Here is a 21,973-nt window from a genome sequence, read left to right on the forward strand (position 1 = left end):
TTTCCAGGTTTTCACAGAGCTTTTGTTACTTTTATTTTTCCAGGTATATTGGTACACAGGGTAATAACTCTCTTCTGCCTCTCCAAAGAGTGTGAATGCTTAGAAATCAAAAGGAAGTGGAACAGGAGTATGTGTTAACTAAAAAGATTGAAACAGAGACAAAATGCTTTTAGTGCAGAGAAACAGTGTTTTAAAATTATTCTCTTCCAATTTGTTTTGCTTTGTAGAATGTTAGGGAGGTCTTGATGGTAGTGGTGGTGGCCAAGTGACCTAATGAACATATTTTCTAGTAGAATTCCAGAGGCAGTTTGTTGAAACTAAAGTTGACCTTTCCCATCCACTGCTTTGAGAAGAAACTCTGAAAATGGATGTCTTGGCTTTGGCCTTTCTCATGTTTCTCATGAGCATTTCATCAAGAGTCCCTGATAAAAACTGTGGCTTGGAGGGGATTTTCTGATGCCAGAAGTTGTTCAGTTGAAACTAGATTGTGACTGGAGGCTTATTTGAAAAGAAATGCTAAATGACCCTAGATTTGTATAGCCTAAAACCAGTCCCTATTGATGTCCCTACTGGATTTCCTACCAGCCAGACCCAGGCCTCCAAGGGCAGCTGGCCAGTGAGAAGTTATCCTGAGATGCCCTTTTGGCAGCTTTAGTGGCCTTTAGGTGAGATTGAGTTCCCTCTTCAGCGTTAGCTTTGCTGGTTATCTTCCTGGCTGCCCCTCTCTGGGTTTTGTCACATCTGGAATTTTGCAAGCCAGTAAACGGAGCTCACTTTTCTGTGACAAGCAAGGAAGCAAAAGGAGGTAGGTAAATGAGGAGGGAGCATGCTTGCACTCCTGCTTTAGGCTGGAGAGACAAAACTGTTGGTTTCAGATCTCAGGTCAAGAAAAACTGTGCTGCATTATTTTTCATAAAGACTCATTTTGGACTCATTTTTAACTCAATGAGAAAGGGAGACAGGCAGGAAGGAGACACAGGATCAGAAGACTCACATTAAATTGATTTGAGCTCTTTAAATCAAAATTGTCAATTTAGTTTCAGTTTTTGTAAAGGCTGATTTTTGTTTTCTTCTTACATTTTTATACATGTCTTTTCCAACAAGACTTGAATGTAGGTGGCCTGACCTGGCACATCAAAGATTTATTTTTTAATGGGGAAAAAAAAAAAGTTGAGCTATTCCAAGATTGTCAAAGAAATGTTTCAATTAAAAGGAGATTGGCATCAACTAATTTAAAATTTCATAAATGAACAAAAGAGATAAACAGTTGACCTCTTCCTTTATGAATGCTTTTCTTGATTGTTTTTCTGTACTCATGTATTCTCTGTATACACAGACAAGCTTGTTAGAATTTTATCTGGTGCATTAGCCCTGCTACAAGACACAGGTAACATTTTGGACAATTCTGCTCCAAACAAGCAGTGGTTCTGTATACCTCCTAGTCATATGCTAATCGTCATTTCTTGTGCTAGTGATGAGTTTTAAATGTGCTCATTTTTCTTTCCTGTAGAATGCTTTTGGTCAGATCAGAAATATTGCTAAATCCTTTAAGCAAACTGTGGAAGCATCCTCAAGGAGATGCAAAGGACATTGAACCATTTTACTTTTTGAAAAAGAAAATGTTTTGGTACAGTCATTGAGTTTGGGGGTTTTTTTATTTCCAAATTGATGAAAAAGATCTGTACATAGACCAACTAAATCAGGGGTTTCTGTTTAAGTTTTCAGGAAGTCTTGGTAGAGATGTTCCTGCTGGAAACTATGGGCTGCTTCTGCCTGCACAGATCAACTTTACTTTTTCTGCTAGTACTCAGTCACAGTTATATGAGATTTACAGATCCTACCAGCACTGACAATGTCATCTCCTACCTGCCAATCCAAGAATGTCAGCAGCAGTCAGACATTTGCACCCTCTGCAAAATGCTGACCCACAGCATACAGCTGCCCAGTGGCACACAAGGACCTTCCTGGTACACAGATCATCCAGATAGTGAGAAGTTCTCATTTTAGGAAATATTAAGTACAAAAGTTCACATTTTGCTGTTGGGGGCCGTGGTCAGGTTTGCTTCTCAGTCAAACAACTGGCCACAAGTGTAGGTAGAGAACTGATAGTGAAATGTTTGAGTAGGCTGTGGGGAATATCAGAGCTGGAATAAAGCTGTTCAAAAGCTGCATAATTACAGTGGAATACGAAATGTGTTTCAAGGTTTTACAGGCTTGTGAGGTTTAAGAGAAAGGAGCATTAGCAGCTGAACTCATCTGTCATCGTAGGATGTAAAAAAAAAAAAAAAGAAATCTCTGTGGGTTGGTGTTGCATGAAGGGTTCTTTTGAAAATCAGGTATTACAGCTTTTGACTGCCACCCATCTGTGGTTCTGCACTGGCAGAGAGATGAACTAAGTAGCTGGGGAGCTTGTGCAGTGAATGATGCTAATTGCTAGCAAATCTGAAAGGAATTGTATCATGCAGCCACTACAATGGTGGAGAATAGACTCAACTACCCAGGACATCCCTTCCAGTGCAAGTCTCCTACAGCTTCCCCTTTAAGTATAGAACAATAGTCCATGTGTTAAAGATACTTTTCCACTGGAGCTATTTTGAACTGTGGTTTCTGCACTGCCTGCTCTTTTTCTTGCTATTGTTTTGAAACAACATCGTCACTTAGACTCCAGAGAAGATGAAAAATCAGAGAATAGTGAAGTATTCCAGTTTTTTTCAGTATTTTGAAGGAGGCATTTTTGTTAGCTCCAGAAGTTGGTAATAACTCATCTTGAGTGTTTGTCAGTGTTCAGTGAAGATCAAGGCTGTCCTTTCTCTGTGTGTGTATGAGGGAGGATCAGACAAAAGTACCTACCAAGAGTGTATCTGAACACAGGGCACTAGAAATTAAGTGTACATTGTTTTCAAATAGCATTAAAACTTCCTTCTGTAAGGATTCTGTGAAACTGGATGGTAAAGAAAGCTTTCCTTGCAGAATTTTTAATTTAGGGGCTTCAAAAGAGGAAGTGCATGGATACTCTAAGATGCCATAGGAAGGAGATTCAAATTAGTAGAACATGTTATTTTGAAATTATCTAGAATTTGTTTTTATAAACTACTTCAATTCTAATGAAATTAAGAGATGACACTTCAGCCTGTCACGTTATTTTGCTTCATTGATAATGGACATATAAATGGCAGCAATTGTTTCTTCTGTATGGAAAACTGGACATTCTTATTTAATTGATCAATCTATTAGTTCTTAAATGTTTTGTGTAGACATAAAAAATGCCTTGCTAACCATCTGAACTGTCCCCTCTGTCTGTATTTAGAAAAATGTCTTTTTACCTATGTGCCCATCTTGGAAGAAATAGTATAGCTATAGGATACAGCTGTAGTGATCTGGTCAGGTTCTTACTTTGTTTCAATATATGCATCAGACTTATCTGCAGAATATTGTACTGTTGCTGATGCCACACCTTCAAGAATCACTACCTCTACAACTTGATGGAGTTTGTGAGACTGAAAAGCATGTGCTTTGCTTTTAAACTGGAGTTTTTTAGAGAGACACTGAGGCTCTGTGATTCTGGGGTTTTTTTCTGTTGTTACTTTATCTAGAGCTGAGTTGCACTTAGCTCAGTCTTTATCTGTTGAGCTACAGTGGGTAGAGAAGCCATATCCTATAACAAAAAATATAGTTGATCTGTCCAATTCAAATCAGGTTAGACAGTCCTGTAAAGTTCAGGAATATATTTTCTCCAAGTTGTTGTGCTGTTTCTGTCCAGTATTCTCTGTTTTTATGGACTTGTGAGAACTGATCTTTAGCCTAAGCAATGTACTTTGGTCAAATGTCTCCCAGTTTTTTGGGGACAGGTACCTGACAGTCCTGTGAGCATGTGATAGGAGACTAGAAGTGGTCACATTCTGCAAGTCCACCTGTGGGAGCTGGTGGAGGGGACTCTGATTTCACTGTGACGTGTGAGAGGGTAAAAAAAAAAAAGGTGTGACATACAATGTTGTGGTCTCTGCACATGTTTGTGGTTGTGCAGCCCTTGGGTAGCGTGCGGGGTGATGGAGAGTGGAGGGATGGACGACCTTGGAATGCTATCCCAATCTGCCCTGACTTGTCAGGCACAGTGGTCCCACAGCTGTGTCCTGCTTCAGGCACTGGAGCAGTTGCTGCAACAGTCGAGCCCATTCTCAAGCATGTTGTTTCCTTGTACTGAACAAAAAGAAAGACTCTTTTCCCCTGAAAGTAAAAGTTACTCTGTTAAAAGTTGTATTTTGCTAATGACAGCAGTAAAACTGACTTATCCGATATGCAGGTTCCTCCAACAACCACTGTGGGATTTTTCTCTTTTGGCTCCATAACTGTGGGCATTTTTTTTCCGTATCTAACGAGAAGACATCCCTGGGTGAAATTTTTATCATGGTCATTTCTAATGGAATTCAATTTCAGCCAAGGATCACTGTCCCCAACATGCATGGTGAGGAAGAAGATCCTAACAACAATACATCCTAATGACTTGCCCCTTAATCCTGGAAGTGCTCTGGAGATCTCAGGTGGAGACCAGTGTTAGCAGCATTGGAAAGGAAGGCAAGCCCATGTGTGAGAGAGAGGGAGAGAAGATAGACACACACTTCATTCAAGTAATTCCACCGCTGTTGAGCTTTTCAGCCACCTCCTTGTGGTGGTGGCTCATTTTCTCATTAAATCCTCCAATATATGCAGAGGTGTTCCTGTGACGTCTTTGCTCAAAGATATGTGTTGTAACTACTCTTGAGAGTTCAGGATATGATTCCTCAGTACTGTGCTTTGCTAGTGACCTGGGATTTCTGAGACCTTATGCAATTAAAGGTATTTAAAGAGACAGATTTGAAAATCGTGCACATGCTGCCATGACAAACTCAGGCAGACTAACGTGAGCTTTTCCAACCTCCTCATTTAAAATTTAACAGGAGTTGTCTTTGAAGCAAGCTGTTGTTTTCTGTTACAGCTGTGTGCATACTTGCAATTGAGGAAGCAGTTCATAGTGATTAGGCAGAAATATGTTTGTTTCTGATTGTCACTCAGAATTAATTGCCCCCGTGCGGATTTTCACTGGTTGGTAGCCACCTTGTACATGGAATAGGAGTAGGAGTATCACTCCTACTTCCTAAAGTAGGAGTGAGAAGTTTCTAACATCCCTGAAGAAAAGCTGCAGGTCCACTTCCATGTCCTAGTCTCATTCTGTGCCTTTGGTAGGTTGCTTTTCCAAGCACCAGTCGCCCCTTCTTGCATTTCCCTGAGTGCCAAAGGCAGCATTCCCATTTCACAGGAGGACCACAGCTCCGGTTACCTTTGCAGGATCCAGCTGTGCCAAAGATGTTAAAGAAGGATCACAGGGATGGGTTACCATTTTCCCCCAGGCCATGCTGTGTGCCAGCACACCCTACTGATCCTTGGCCACCACTGAGCAGGTGCTCTGGGACAGGCTCTTGAGTTGCCGCAGCAGGAAGGAAGGTGCCTCTGGGATGAGCATCCCTTTCCTTGTTCCTCCCAGCTGGGAGCAGGTGGGGTCAGCATGGACCTGCAGTCATGAGGAGGAGCAATCTGAGATGGCTTTATGCAGCTGCTTCTGCCATGGAGTCCCCCAAGGAGAGGTCCCAGCTCTGCAGCATGACCAGAGAAAAAGGTTTTGGAAACCAATACCTTACACGGAGTCTTCTGGTTTAATATTGCTTGGGGGTATTGTGATACCTCTCCAGCATGACTGCTCTGAGGGATTTGTGTGGTGTTGGCCAGTTCATCTCTAAATCACCCCATCAAAGGATGTTTCTTCCTGATGTTTTTTAGGAACAGGACAAGAGCTGAAATTTCTCTTACCATTACACTCTCGTTCATTCAATCCATTATGTGTCTGAGTCAGGCTGTAATTTCCTTCTTTCAGGCTTGCAGGAAGCAGAGCTGACACAGGTTTTTGAAATATAAATAAGAAAGTTCAGTCACAATAGCAGTCACCAGAATAGCCCATGGAAACTGAGATGCACAGGATTAAATTGCGTGATTATACCTCTTGGATGTAAAAGTCTCTTTATCGTGACAAGCTGCCAATAGGCCACACATAGTGTATAACACATGCTGGTACATACAGGATTTAACTCTGCTTTTGTCACACACCTGCTGTCCCTTCAGAGTTTTAAATGGCTGGCAGCTTGGCTGAAGCTGTTTGCTCACTGCTCAAGGGGTGTTTGTGTCTCCACATGCTACTGGGATAATCTTTGCAGGATCCCTCACACACCATTAACATGACAAAGCATGATTTTTTTTGTAACTTTATCACTTAATGCTCGTATATTTGCAGTAACACCAGGGAGCCTTGGTCATTTAGCAGCTGCTAAGAAAACCAAGTAAAAAAAGCAGTCCCTGTGCCACACCTGAAGTTTTAGATGTATAACATCATGGTTACTGCGGGGACAGCTTGCAGGTGTTGAATGCCAAGAGGAGGTACCTTCCCTTCCTTTCTCTTTCTGTTTCCTTCCTTCCTGCAGTTGGCTTGCCTTGTGACTGAGCTGTGCCTAGCAAAAAATTATTCCAAGGGAGTTTGCAGGCTTTTTTTTTTTTTTTTTTAAATCAACTCTCTGGCCAATCAAAGGACTAGCAGAGCTGACTCAGGATCAGTGGCAGGAGGGTGAGCTGGGGAAGGGGAGTTGGACTTCCACTACTTGGCTCTGTTGTGCTGCTGGTCCATGGAACTATGCTTCAGCTAGGTCAGAAACCAGGTCTGCATACAGAGGATTTAAATGGAAGAATAATAGAAGCGAATAATACCTGCACATGAAGTGTTTGTAGCAGTGCTTGGGACTGCACAATCATCATGATTTTAGTTCAGTCTGGGCCTAAGAGACTTTTTTATGAGTGAATTTGGTGAAGAGTTGAATTAGACTTTTTGTTTAACATGAAATGGAAGACTTAACGTTTCTTAGGGTCCTTAGAGTGGTATAGGAAATGACATGATCTTACTAAAAACAGACAAATTCTTTCAGATTTAAAGATCTTTGGCCATTTAACATATTCCTAAAGGTAGCTAAGGTACTTGAGTATCAAAACTGTCATGTAGTTACAGCCCTGTTCTTCAGTATTTTTTAATCTTTTCCCTTTTTATGGGAGATGTCATTTTCTCATTTTCAATCAAATATGTAAATAATTTTGCATGTTCTAAATAATAATAATTTCTAACAGTCTGTACATTGAACGAAATACATTCACATTTATTTCCAAAGCTTTCTGTGGAATCAGGAAAACATGCTGCCCTGACCAGAGGTGCATCTGGTGCAGTTTTTTGGGCACTGAGGATGGCCAGTGGTGAACGGTAAAGGAGGGTCTGCAGCAGCATTCCACTGTCCCTTTCTCCTTCCGGACAGTGGGAAGGCTTGGAGAGAGAAAGGAAAAGCAGCTTGGCAAAGGTTTAAGAGTCTGAAAGCCCTGTTGTGAAGGATATATAAAACAAAAAAGAAACCCTCTACTTTTGCAGCCAGTTGGGTCCAAGTGCTTCCATGCAATAACATCTGGTATGTGTTCTTCCCTTTTTGCTCAGCTTTCTCCAAATGTGCTTGTTATGTGCTCCCTGTGTAATATATCATATGTCCTTATTTGGACAGATTTTTTTTTTCCTCTTTCTTTTGGAGAAAGCATTTGGGTGCTGGTACTTTCTATGCCTGCTTATGAAAATGAGTTTATTGGTGTTGCCAGAACACAGAATGTCTCCTCAGGTAACTGGTGTTAAAGTTTATTGTTTTAAGTACATGTTCCAAATTTAGGCTTTAGAAAACTAGTTGTATTACTAATCAATAACTTCTCCATTTTGGTGCTTGACTTGAGATACAGGGGTGTGATTTCCAGAAGTGAGTACTTAGAACTGTAGCTGAAGTTCAGAGATATCCTCAGGACATACAATGCCCACGTTAATGCTGTAACTGAAAAATCAGGTTTACAGTGTCTTAACTGGGCAACCAGAATCAGTGAATGTCTTGGGAAGAGTTGTGGCTCTCCCATATCAGTAGCTCATGTCTAGAATAATGATGATGATGATGATGATGATGATGTTAGCCCTTCATACTGCAGGGTGTTTGAAGACAAAAAACTATGTCTTAGGCTGTTTTCCACTAAGAGATGCTGTATGTTCTCCCAAACCATATATCCTAGAGAAAGATTAAGGGAGGAAAGTTTGTTGCCCCTTTACTCAGTAACAAGAAAAAAGAGCAAGTTTGCTTTGGGGGAGTCTCTCTAGTGTTTTATGTCATATCCAGGCCCATCTATCACATCTCTCTACCACTTAGGGATTTGGTGCAGGTAAACACATTTTTGAAGTGTCATCTTGAATTAATCTTGCCCGGCCGTGGCATGTGGTTCTTCCCTTTGTGCTGATGCTTGGGTATTCTTTGCACTGTGTTTCAGACGTCATCTGCTTTACCCCCTGGAAGAAGCCTTGTTGCCATTAGTACATTCACAGAGCTCTGACTTGTTATTTATGGAAAAGACTGTAACCTTTTCTTCCAAAAGCAGTTACCACGCTCAAGTACTTTTTCCCCTTGCTGCTCCGATAAATCTCTCTGATGCTAGGGAACAGCAATAAAGTGTTTCCCCGGTATTTTGCTCTCAATTGTAGCCAGCCAAACTTCTTCATCTGTTTTATTAGCATCTGTACAAAAGGACTGCATTAGTAACAGGGGGTTTTATAACCCTTTCTCCTCGAGCACATTTCCTCTGCTTCTTTCGCATTAGAGATTTTATAGGCATTTTTTTCCATGTATTTTATTTTATGTTTTGTTAGTGCAGTTATGGACCATTCTGAAGTGTTAAAAGTCTCAAGATGATATGGAAGGAATTTGAGATTTACTTATAAAATGACGCAATGAGAAGTATGGGATGATTGAATTGAGAGTAATTTTAAGAATCAGTACTGTTTTTAAAAGAGAGGGTCTTGGTGATAAAATAAATTTAATTGGTACTGTTGTGGAAGGAGTTGCCATTTGAAGTACTAACTTCATAAGATCATGCTCTTTCTTCCTCTTAGACTATAAGCAGCAAAGCGATGCTGTGGCAATGCTGCAGTAAGAGGAAGCAGTAAACTCTGTAATGGTAAAGTGCATTCTTGGGCAGACAAAGAGCAATAAAGGAATCTAGATATGTATCTCTCCCTCTCATAAATCAAGTGTGATGAATTATGTTATGGTTGTTCTGATATTGGAAACAAAATCAGAATAGCACTGCTTGCACTGGCAGTTCACTGCAGCTTCAAGCTGAGCAGAATGTGTTTTGATAAAGGGCCTTTAATGACTTTGGATATATTTTCCATCAGGTCGTCGAAGCTCTAGAAGATGGGTCACATTTCTGGTTTCTTCTGAAGCAAAACCTTTCTAGACACATATGAATGTTTTTTTAATAGAAATGAGCCCCAGACTGGGTTCATGCTAACACAGGCATTTTAGATATTTGTCTAGATCTGAGAGCATAACTGTCACCAGGGATTTGATGTTTTGGTTTAATTCTATCTCCAGAAACTGAAGAGCTCTGAAATAAGGTATATTTCACAGTAGTGAGTGTGTGAAATGAGCAGTGAAATCGAGTCCAAATTTTGCTGTATATTTATTGTCAAAACAAGGTTTTAGTCAGTCCCACTTTTCTACTAGTTAATGATGAAATAACAACAGATAAATTTTGCACAGTATTTCATTATATGAAAAAAATCAATAGTTAGTCATTTCACCTCTAAGCTGGGCATCCACATCTACCATCAAGAACAGAAGACCCGAGCAAAGCAGGACCCGTTTCTTATGCTAAATGCTCAACTTTTCAGCGACACAAATAGGTCACACCTCAGTCAGCAGCATGGTAGCAGCTTTTTCTTACCCCCTGATTCCTGTCACTGTCATAAGATTAAGAAAACCACAAGCAACTGCACTGCTCTCTGCAAAGTTCAGTTGCGTGCGGAGCAGGACTGAGGATGCTGGATTAGTTCATGGAGGGCTGATAATAAATGAGGCAAGAGAGACTGACTCCGAGCTGAATAGGTTATTGCTGTGACCCGTGTCTTTAATCCACAAGAACAGGAGTTTGCTGGCTTTAGTTACACTTTCAGTAGATGAATTACACACTTGGTGGCAGTTCTCATCTTCTTATGCCCAAGTGGGTGTAATAGCGAAGGTCCAGAGAAGGGAAAAAGTGCCATCTTAGACAATCCTTATATATCTTCAATGCTGAGAAGCTTTTGTTGTGTAGTTACAGAATCACAGAATCAACTAGGTTAGAAAATATCTTAACTGGTGTCCATGCCTGTATGCTTACCTTTGCATGGCAGAGGAATGTTTTTTTCACTCACTGTTGAGTGCTTAGCTCCCTCACAAGCCTCTTGCAAACAGTATCAAATTCTTAGAAACCCATAGTCTGACCTCTTTCTTTTGGAATATTTATTAGTGTACGACGGCTACAGAGTTACTCCAAGAGTTGGGAGTAGCAGCAGCAGTAAATAACTATTACTAGTGTGCAATCTTACTGTGTTTAAAGCACCAGAGTAACTAGCTGTTGTCATCCTTGTTTGATTGCAACTCTATTCAAATGTAAACATCAATTGATGAACTTTTCAAGAAGTAAGGGCTGTACTGCTGTTATGTAGGGAAGTTCCAAATCCATGGTGATATTCTGCCTGCACTGACATCATTAAATTTAAAGTAATATTTGCTAGAGAAAGGATTTGGTTTATTTCATCTCTCGAACGAATGTGTGTCAGGAAATATAAGTGAGTGGAAAAAAGTCTGTCTGGACAGGCAGCATGCTGTGGTGTATTGCATTTCACTGACATGGGAGGAATGTGGCAGTGAGGTCTATAGTTCCCTGCTGTAGGCACCAGCACTCAGGCTGAAAAGCAGCTTGGGATGTGCCTTTTGCTTCATTAAGCAAAAGGCTTTATGCCTGTGGCATGAAGTGCTGTAAAACACGGTGGAAGTATGTATTATAGCTTGTGTTGTTAGACAGGATTGCCAAGCTCAAGCATCTAAAATCAAAATTCAGATATTCCAACATAAAATCTGTCTAGAAATTAGAGATTTGTTTCCTTTTTGCTTCTTAAGCTTCATTTATTTTAAAGTGAAAGCTGAGATCTTCACTGAAAGTTGAGATCTTCACCTGACTTCAGGTCTTTAAGAAAAACAGATTAGAAAAAACTTGCAAAAAGGTCATAAAATTAGTTAATGGCAAGTCAGGCATCTTCTGGAGAAGCTGTGTGATTGTATAAGCTTTGTCATTGTAAATAGGATCTAAAAACCAGAGGTACAAAATGCAGGCTAAGCTCCTGGCATTTGCAGTATAGTTGAGGTTTGCTTACCTTTAACAAATAACAGTAACTCTGCTGGCTCACATTATTGAGAAGCCAGCCAAAAAAAAAATAGCAAAACCAAAAAACAAACCAGCAGAGTCCAGCAAGCCTGTGTTGTGTGTGGGAGCCACGGTGAGGCAGTTTGCAGACCTTGCAGTTCCCTACAGCTGATCTGTGTCTGCTGTAACTTCTGCAGCCTCCCAGAGTTTCATCCTGTGCGTGTTGGGGTCGGTCAGTAGTAGGACTCCTGTTTACAGGAGCCAGCAGGTGATGCTGAGGGATGAATTCATTTCTTGTGTTGTCTACATCTTCCAAAGAAATGTTGGCGCAGATGCCTTCCCCGAAATGAAAGTTGTAAGCATAGGGATGTCCAGGTTGTTCTCCCCACTCTGCTGAGATGGCTGGCTGTAGCTTTAGGGATTTGAACCACTGCACTGTTAGCAAGCACAGAAGGTGGAGTGTTCCTGTTTCTAGGTTCTTTCACAGTGCTGGAAAAGCAATGCCAGAGCATAGGCATGGGCATTTTTAGGATCTTTATTCATTGTTCCTGCTGACCTGCACTACAGTTGAAAAGAAGACAAACCACAAAGCCCACACTTTGCAAAGACTAAGATCCAAGAATTTGAATAACTGTATAGGATTTTTAATGTAAAACTAAAGTTTGCTGATTTGGAAAGGGGGTGCTCCTATACCCTGATCCGACATTTGCAAATCTGCTTTTGTTCTGTCTTAGTGTCTTGGACTCAGTTGAGACCTTTTTCAGCTATGCAACCCTGGAGGAAACAACAATTCTTGAAATAACATTTCAGCACCATAAACACTTCTCATTTGACATTTTGACATTTGGTGTTGGCAGCTCCGCCTGCCTCTTGAGTGTGCATCTGGCTGTCACCATTCAGCCAGGCCTTTTTTCCTGCCCAGCCAGTTCAGATGGAAATCACTTTGGCTCTCAAGAGTGCTCCGAGTGGCTGTTTAACATGGCTAAGCCTCAGGAACTCTGTCCTGCAAATATAAACTTGCTCTTAGATCAACATTTAAAGCATAATTTTCATTGTTTTTAAGAATCCTATTAGTTATAGAGGAATGATAAATAATCCAGTGGTCTGGAACCACTTTATTCTGGCTCAGGGGGGCATTACCACTACACATGATGCTTTAGGTGTTGGAGGTGTATGAGATGCACTGTTGTACTCTAGGATCCAGCAGTTCACCTAAAGGTTCAGTGCAGCTGAGCCCAGTGAAGTCTGCAGGATGTATCTAGTCAGTGGAAACATAGTCAGAAGTCAGTAGAAATGTTTACTACTGTCATATTGAAAGGTGAAAAAAGATATAGATGTAAAGATGTTGTATGCATTAATTATTTAACCTGCAATCAAGAAAGTATAAAAATAATCCGGGGTGAAAACTGGGAAGAATTGTAAAGGAAAGCACTGGTTCTTTCAGTTTGAATAATGCAGACTCCATTCAAGCTTTCTCTGCAGAACATGATGTCTAATCCCAGCACAACTAAACACATGTGGGGTTTTTTTTCTCTGAAACAGATTTACAAATCATGCAGCTCTTGTGAGGTGACTAATTCTGCTCACTTAGCTTGAAGTGAATAAACTTTGAGGAGTTATTATTACTAGCTCACTGTAATGTTGTTTACCTATTAATTCTTAGATATTCAACTTTCAGACTTTTTAGTGTCAATCAGACTCTGCTTCTATTGTCTGAAAAATAAAATATGTAAAGGAAAAACTGCACCAGATTTAAATACATTGTATTGTTACAGTATAAATACCATAACTGTAATTAAACCACTTGAAAATAGGAACCATCAACTTTTTCTCTCAGGGATTCAGCCCCCTATGGGGGTTTTGAGGCTTTGAAAATCTCCCTAGAGTTCCAGTGTGCTTTGCTTCTACTGATTGTTCTTGAAAGAAAATTAGTTTTTAGTCCTTTAGAATCTGTTGGCTTTATCTGCTACTAAATATACACATAATAAGTGCTGTGGGATCAAAACAAAAGCAAGTTGCTCTTCCTGCGCTCGTAATTTTGATGGGATTTGCAGTTTGGCAGAAGTCAATAATATGACTCAATGTGTTTGGGGTCATGGTGTATTAAGGGACATCCCTTTGGCCTGGTTCAAGAACCTGCAAGGTATCTTCAAATCAGAGGAAAGAGTGAATATGAAAGAGACTGGAAAAGGATGAGAGGGGGCACTGGAGAAGGCAGGTAGCCTGGTCCAAAATCCTGCAGCAGAACTAACGGTGCCTGTGTTGCTCCTTCCAGCTGTTAGCCTAGCGCCTGCTTAAAATTGTCTGCTAACAGAGCTTCTGTCACCTGATGAGGGTTTAGGCAGATTTTTTCCTGTTAGGAATGTTTTTCTGATGACTAACTTGCTCCATCAGGTGCCTGTGACTTTGTCTTTAACTTTCTGCCTTTGTGGAGAGAGAAGATGATGCCAAGTTGAAGTGAAAGGGGATGGGGGGAGGGAAATGCTCAGATGGTGGGAGGAGGTCATGACAGACCTGGACAGAAAGCCCTGGGAGGATAAAGAGGAGATGAAAGTGTTACCCATACGAGCTCCTTGTCATCATGTTTCTCACTATGATGGCTTGAACTTTGTGATATTTTTGGAATGTTTTAGACAGATATCGAATAAGAGCAAAGTTTCAACTCTAAGCACAACCTTTGTGGGGGGGAAACTTCTGGGTTCCACCTGCAGAACTAAAAATTTGTAATACATTAACAGAAAGACATGACATTTTCCTGTCTTTTCTACCCTCACAGATGAACAGGAGCCAGCAGTCAGCAGTGATTCAGATATTTCATTGATTATGGCAATGGAGGTTGGACTGTCCGATGTGGAGCTTTCCACTGATCAAGACTGCGAAGAGGTGAAATCTTGAAAAACAAACAGAGATCCAACACCAAACTACAGGGGAGGGTCACAGGGAGGGACCGAGTCAGCTTTCTAGGATTTGGACCAGTCATGCACATGCCTCCAGAGCACTGTCACTCCTGCACACTCCATTCTGAGATGGTCACGAAAAGCAATAGCAACAGTTGTGTCTGCCTGGATGCGGTTTCATCATCTACATACCCTCGTTTGGTTCACACGGGAGATGAATGCTTCCAGTTTACCCACGTGCTTGAGAGCAGTCATGGAACTCTTCAGTGGCTCGTAAATACGCAACTGAAATGACAGCTTGAGTGTTTTCTACACTTGTTCAATTGAGTTTTTGTTGGGTTTTTTTGAAAAGACATATGTTTTGTTTGTTCGTTTGTTTGTTTATAGTTTGTGATGGATAGGCACTCTGTTCGTGTTGACTGACCCCAGCTTTTTCAAGAGTTCAGTCCTGAAATCTGAATTCCCATTTGCAGGTCACTTCATAATCTGACCAGGATTTATCATTGCCTTGTTGTTTCTGCATGAAGGTACGCATGGTTTCACAAGGATGGTGCACCTGCACCCTGCATTAATGTGAAGCCTGCTTTCATGAAGTGGAAGGCTTGGAAATGGTGTATTCTGAAGGTCTTTATTTGTAAGAGAGCTCTGAATTAACAGAGATTGCTGAGATTTGGGTTAAAACTGCATTATGTTGTCTTTTACATAGAGCTCTGTCCTAGAGAAGTGTCGTACAGCTTAAAGGAGAGAAAGAAAAGCTCAAAGCATCAATCCGTCCGTGTAGTCCTGTGCTATATTTTATGCTATTAGCAGCTGTCAGTACATTAGTGGCCTTCCTTCAAGTCAATTCAGTAGCTGGAAAAAAAAGATCTGGTCTAACATCATGTCTTTTCTTAGTTTTACAGACCAAAGTCAAATCACTGAGCTAAAGGAGTGTCTGAGGGGTTTCCAGAGGCTGCTCGTTAACAGCTCTGCATTACACAGGTGACAATATTCTTAAAAAGGGTCTGGAGATGCTGCTGTCAGTGTCAGAAATTGCTAATGAAGCAAGAGGCAGCTGGCTGAAACGTTTAACTCCTGATTTGTTTTGGGTCTTTTTCCTTAGTGCATTTCACTTCTTACGTTTTGACAGCAGGTTTTGTCTGCTTGTTATCCAGCACAAGAGTTCAGGTGGTTCGTTGCCCTCCAGAGTCAACACCGGTGGAAGCATACTGGAGTACTTGCAATTTCTGTATAGGTAGATATACCAAAATATTTTGGGAAGGGACTTTGGGGAGGGAATTTGAAAATAAAAAGAACTAACATAAGTCAAAACACCTAAATAATAACGACCTGACATAATCATTTAGTTCATCCTGAGCTCTTCTTTCCGGGTAAAAGCTTATTGTTATTTGTTCAGTGCATGATCTGGTTTTTCAGTCGAAATACTCAACTGTGGAGAAGCGTTTTTGGCTTACTGTTACACAAGAGTACATGGTTTCTGCTGAGAGTCAAATGATTTGAATCACATTACTGCCTCCTGAGTAAGTCCACAAAATCAACAATTCATCTTACATCGAAATTCCATGGAGGTCAAACATTTTGACTTGATGGTGTCATGGCAACATCTCAAAATGCAACTCTCGGGACTCTTGCTGCATTTAATCTCCTTGTGGATTTACTTGTTAGATGGGGAAACCAACTTCCAGCAAAAATTTGTGTTTGTCAGATCTTCAGGAACAAATGTGTTTAGAACTATCCCTAAAATTTTAGTTGACTTGCTTCTTTAGTACAGAAAGAAGGAAAAATTATTCTCCATCCTTTTTGGTCCATTTAGAACTCAGTTCATTTTATAGCTTAATTACTGCCAGGTAATCTTGAGGCAAAGGCTTAAACTGAAATAGGCCAGGTTTAGATTAGCTATTAGGAATAAATTATTACTGTGAGGGCGGTGAGGCACTGGAACAGATTGCTGAGAGAAGCTGTGGATGCCCCATGCTTGGAAGTGTGCAAGGCCAGATTGAATGGAGCTTTGAGCAACCTGGTCTGGCAGGGGAGTTGGAACAAGATGATCTTTAAAGTCCCTTCCAACCCAAACTATTCTGTGATTCTTTGAAAAAGATCCAGAAATGTGCTGTTACATCTTTAGAAGCCATATGAATGAAAATCTCTTTTCAGTTGAAGACATACAGGCAGCTGGAAATCTTCTTGGTTAAAAAAGAAAGTTAGAGATCATTCCAGGAGGTGCAGCTAGGTCAGTCTTGACAATATTTGTGGTTGTGTAATCTTATTTTCTTTATTCTTTAATGTCTTTTCTATTCCTTGCTTCGGTGGAAAAGACCTGACGCATCAATGCTGATATTGACCCCTACACAAGAGAGTTTGCACAAGGTACTGCATCAGCTCCGCTTAAGGCTCTGGAAATAATGCTGAAATGGGATTTAAGTGGTGCTTACACCAAATACTGACACAGGAATGAAATTCATCTCAAATGACTGCAGGGGAAGGAGTGAAGCTGCTTATAGACAGTCAGGGCTCCCTATAGAAAGTACAAGCACTGGTACAATTTTTTCTCCAGCACTGGAGCCTGGGTGCTACATGTCACAGGAACATCATGAACACCATGTCCGAGTTGTCAGTAATCCTTTCACATACACCCACTGTAGCTCAGCACACAGACTAAAAGCTCCTGGCCAAACTGTTTGGGTTTCACAGGAGCTGTTGCAAAGTCTTAACTCTAAACTGAGTTAAATTAATCTCAATGGATAGATTGACCAATTAGCTGTTGCCATAGCGGAGCCACCCACAGCACAGCAGAGGAAAAAGAGGTCTGTGGAAAAGCAAGGCAGGAGGTGAAACTCCTCCCAGCTGATAGCAAGCAGTGTCCTTTGTGCAGCAAAATCATAAAAGGGAGCTGTGCTCAAAGAGGCATCATAGAGATGGTAACTGAGACCCTGCCCATATTTCTGGGAGTTAATGAAGGATTTTCTAGAGGGTTCATGCTGTGCACACTCTTTTCCTAAGTATCCCGTACTAGATCTGGTCTCTCAGCATCCACGGGTGGTCACTGGCAGAGGCAGGGTGTCAGGCTGGGTGAGATCTTTTGACATATCGCCATATACTGTGGTCTTTCAGAAGAAACATCCCAACAAATCTGGGTCAGGAGTCTTTCTGCTTTTGTTTTTTAAGTTCTGCCTGCAGTGTCACTCAGGGAAGATGTCTTTCTGTCCCTGTCCTCAAGTGTTCTGCAGCTCTGAGCACTGTTAAGTGATAATGAGTGCAAAGCCAGGTTACACATCACTGAAGCCTGAATTTAGGAAAGCACTTAAGTAAATGTTCTATTCCGTCCTTCTATAAAAAAGCACTTATGACTAATTTTGGACTTGTACCGAAATCACATTATTTTCAGCAGGTCTTCTATGAGCATAATTAAGCCCCTGTGTCAAATGGAAACATTCTCCTAAAGCAGGACCTGGCTGACAATATTCTTTGTACCTATAAACTGTGAACTGCCTTGGGAATTTGAGGTGCTTTATAAATATTAAGACCTCCCCTGGTGTATGTTAGTAACATGTTTGAAGGCCTTAATTCTGATATCTGCATGCCCATGCACGTTTTCGCTTACATGAGTGTCTCCACTGAGATTCCTCACAGGGTAAAATTAAACCTCCAGATTTGCAGCTTTGGACATGGTTAGTCCCATCCTGAGCATTGTGTGAGTCCTCAGTACTGCTGCCTGCTAAGCTTGGGCTTTAAATACGTGGGATTCGGATGCCTGGGACACGGCACTGTCTGGTCAGAAAGGAAAGCAGCCTTTAGAAGGCAGCCAGGAAAAAACAAAATCCTCTGGTGCCCTCTGACAGAACAAGTGCTCACAGATATAATTCTGCAGGGCTGGCACCATGACTGGGCGTGGAGGGGGGCACCTCCTGCACAGGGCCAGTGGGCAGGGGACTGCGTGGCTCTCAGGGAAAGGCACTCTTGTCATTAAGCTGATCCTGTGTCTCTCCCAGCAATTCCTGTCCTGTCATCTGAGGCTTTTTTCTCTTCTTTATCATGAGTGAGTGGTAGGGGGGAGAAGACTTTGCCTTAGTGAGGCTCATCATCCCCTCGGGCTGGGTTGCAGGATGAAACTTGGTCAGATAGATTTGGGTTTTCTTAGGTTGCACTAAGCTGCCTTCCCAAAGGTCTGTTCAATAGGTAGGATGCATAAAAAGTTATATGGGCAGAATTTTGCACTCACAAATGACCTAATGTGTGCATGCAGATGTGCAAGGCACCAGGTCTACATCCCCACCCCACAGCTGATCGATTGTGGTGGGGATACAGATCTGGCACTTGCTGAGGGTTTGGGGTTGTTTTATTCTCTGACTGCTTTAGAGCCTCAAAATCAGGATCACAACAATCACAGGACTGCAGTTCATTCTTTAAGCACTCTATAGAATTAAATTGCCATGTATGCATATAAAAGTGCATTGATATGGGTATGGAAACTGTAGTGTAGTGAAAACAGAAGCAGCTGTCATTTTTAGACCTTTTATTTGAGGGAGATTGTGGCACTAAAGAAAAAGGGTCTATAGAGGCAATTTGGAAATATAAATTATTGAAATCACATGTGATAAGTGGTCCCTTGGATCTCACTAATGACCTCTGGATCAAATCCCGAGGAAGTCATTGCAAGAAGGGCATTGCTTTTGGGATACATCCATTTTGCCGGACTAAAATGGCAGAGAAATCCAGCCAGATCCTTCCCAGCCCCTCTCACAAGTGTTTGCCCCAGCATGAGCCTGTGTTGCAGGGGAAGGAGAACGTGGGATCAAACTGGCACGGTGCTGCTTCCTCTCTTTGTGTTTTGTGCTGCCGGAATCTCTTGCAGCAGATCAGAGGAGGGAAAGGAACCGACCCAAGTTCAGCTCCAGGGCTTAAAAAAAGGCAGGCCATGGGCTTTAAATACGTTCAGGGCAGCCAAGCTTCTTCATGGCCAGCGCTGACCGGAGGCACGGCTTTGTTGGGGAACACTGAGCCCATATGGACTCCTCTGTTTTATAGATGCAAAATGTGAGAGTGTGTGTGCGTGACAGCAGTGACTCAGCTTGGTTAGCACAAGCAGCAAAACACATTGTCACAAAATATCTTAGGGGTGAGGGAAAATGAGGTTGGAGGTGTTGTTTTCACAGACTTTTTAAATAGGGACAATTGATCCAAAACAAGCACTTCTTTTAATTTCCCAAGCTGTTACCTGAACTAATTGATAGTTTTCGCAGAAAGAGGAATGCCAGATGGACTTTTTAGTTGGGATTTGTTTGTGGAGCAGATGGCAGCTGCAGGCTGGGGCAGCGAGGGAGGGCGAGGGCAAAGGCTGCCCCTCTGCCGCGCCGCTCCCCCCGCTGGGCTGGACACCCGCTTGGTCCCTTTATCTTTCCATTTCTTTTTCAACGGAAAAAAACCTTCTGAGCAGGAGCTGTATTTCAAAGGGAGAAATAGAGAAGAAAGATGAATGAAATATGTTGTGGATTTTGAATGAAAAGCCGACGGATTAATTTTCCATCTGAAATTAATCTTGTTTCTCTCAAGTATTTTAATTGTGAATTGGTGGAAGTTATTTCTTTCTGTAGGGAATGGAAAAGAAGTAAGGACAGGGGAAAAAAAGGAGAAACAGCATTTTCAGCATTTTCCCTTTCTTGTTTATTTCCTGATTCTTCGGTTCTGTGTAGCATTAAAAACAATAGCCAGATCAAGATGCTTGTTTGCTCTGAATGTATACAGTTATTTCAGATGTCGACTATCTAAATGTTTTTTATGTGTATGTAATGCCATCCTCACTTCTTGTTTCATGTTATGAACCTGAAATGACTGTACCATTTTATAATTAGAAATGTAAAGAGGGGATAGTGGGTGGGAGGGTCTGTTATTTTTATACCAAGATGTTCCTTGTATTTAGTGAACATTTAAAATGGTTTTGTACTTGTCAAAATATACATTCCATCCATTTCCAGAAGAGGATTATTTCTATTTAGAGTAGTTTATAAGCAAACCAAAAAAATGTGGCATCCCACTTGTATGCAGTTAAGAACAGAGCAGCAGTATCCTGGTTTTCAGTGATGGCTACAAAGCTTTTTCCAGCCGTGTCTCTTCTCACACGCAGCAGAGCTGTACCAGCAAATGCCAATGTTATAAAGGGAAGAAAAATCCCAAATGAAATAAACACCATATGGATCAGTGCACAGCTTACTGAAATAATTTCCAGTTCGGAGACAATGGTCCGTCCCAGTGAAATTCTCTAAAGTAATCAGTCCTGCTGTGGACAGCAGGAGCGGATTTACTGGGAGGCTTCATCCCCCTTTCTCTGCCTGGCAGGGCCACCAGCCCCAGCAAGCCAGGGGGACAACAGGGTTGTCACGATACAGGGTTGTCACGATACAATGTTGTCACGCTCCGTGGCGGCTCCCTCAGGATGGGAGTTGGTGTTTGAAGTTGTGCTGGTGAGGCAGTCGCTTTCTGCAGGCTGATCACACTGGGTTTCTTTGGACTGTGGAAATGACCCTTCATCTCCACGTTAAAGAAAAAAAAAACACACAACAACTTCCTTTGTCCAGACAGCTGCACTTTGGTTTGGGAAACACCTACCAAAAGGCCACGGCAAAGTCACACAGTGGCGTTTGCATGGGCCATTCTTTTTCTTGTAGTTGGCTTTTTTTTTCCACCCCTCTCCCCCTGCTACTTGTGACTTGCTGCCAAAACTGTGCAGTAGCAGTTTGTGAAGCATTTTTTTGCCTTTTTTTCCCTAGCATTACTTTCTGTACAGTCTTGCAAATATACTTGCAACTCTTTGCTGATATTTTATAATGTGTACATCTTCCTCTCCAATGCACTTTATCTCTCTTGAAAAATGTGGGAGTCAGAGAACTACCATCTTAAAGGGATTTGCCTGAAATCATGAGACACACACTTTATTTTTTTGTTTCCTTCTTGCTTTGTTAGATACTGTAAATGCTAAAGAGCATGGACAGTGACTCAGCTGGGGGAAGTACCGAAATGTTGAGGCTAATACTTGGAAGCATTATTCAGTAGTACAACATGGCTATTTTTGTTATATAGAGGATTATAAGGTAAATATGTGAGACTGTGTTATTATGTACTAGTAAACTATTGCAACTCTCAAAGTTAAGATGGTGAATTCCAAGGAATTTTATTGCAAGTTTTTTAATAAAATGATTCTGATTACTGTGTCGTACGTATTTTCTAACAGACTGTGTAAGACTGGAATTTCCCAATGTGTGAAACTTGTGGATTGCTTCTTCTTGAATTCCCCCGCTGCAGACTTTGGCATCCACAGGAGGCAGAAGGTACAGTGGGAAGGGACCTGAGTGAAAGCCTGGCCTTCGTGCTACCAGCTCTGGTCCCCTCTGTCCTTCAGCTGCTTCTGATCAGAAAGCAGCAGCTGTGTGAGAGATAAATGCCTCTGCTACCCCAAGGGAGAGCTGCAGCCTTAGCCCAGACACTGGGCATGATGTGTTAAAACAGCTTTAAAAGATGACTGCTCAGTGGGAATTGCACCCTTGTGAGGGGTCATCCAGCTACTTTTCCCTTGCTTGATCAGCTATCACTACACATCCCAAGGGAGAGAGCCTCGGGGGTTGTTGTGTCATCCAACATAGATATGCTGCTTGCACGAGGTTTGAGGCACAGTAAAAATCCTGCCGAAAAGTAATTGAAGAGACTTATAGAAAAGTTTTCCAGTAGATGCAAAAGAAGGCAGACAAATCTCTGAA

General features: G+C 41.6%; 1 protein-coding gene across 1 annotated transcript in view; it reads left to right on the forward strand.

Annotated features, from left to right (window-relative positions):
• The window catches only part of RNF150 (ring finger protein 150), a 119,391-nt gene extending 97,963 nt beyond the window's left edge, over window positions 1-21,428 (forward strand). Inside the window, exon 7 of the mRNA XM_027729707.2 lies at window positions 14,105-21,428. Coding sequence (XP_027585508.1) covers window positions 14,105-14,223 — 119 coding nt within the window. The 3' untranslated portion in view covers window positions 14,224-21,428. The remainder of the gene's footprint in view (window positions 1-14,104) is intronic.
• Window positions 21,429-21,973: the final 545 nt, after the last annotated feature.

This window comes from Pipra filicauda, unplaced genomic scaffold (assembly GCF_003945595.2).
Source record: "Pipra filicauda isolate LSUMZ 115617 unplaced genomic scaffold, ASM394559v2 scaffold92_size2517590_pilon, whole genome shotgun sequence".
NCBI classification, from domain to species: domain Eukaryota; kingdom Metazoa; phylum Chordata; class Aves; order Passeriformes; family Pipridae; genus Pipra; species Pipra filicauda.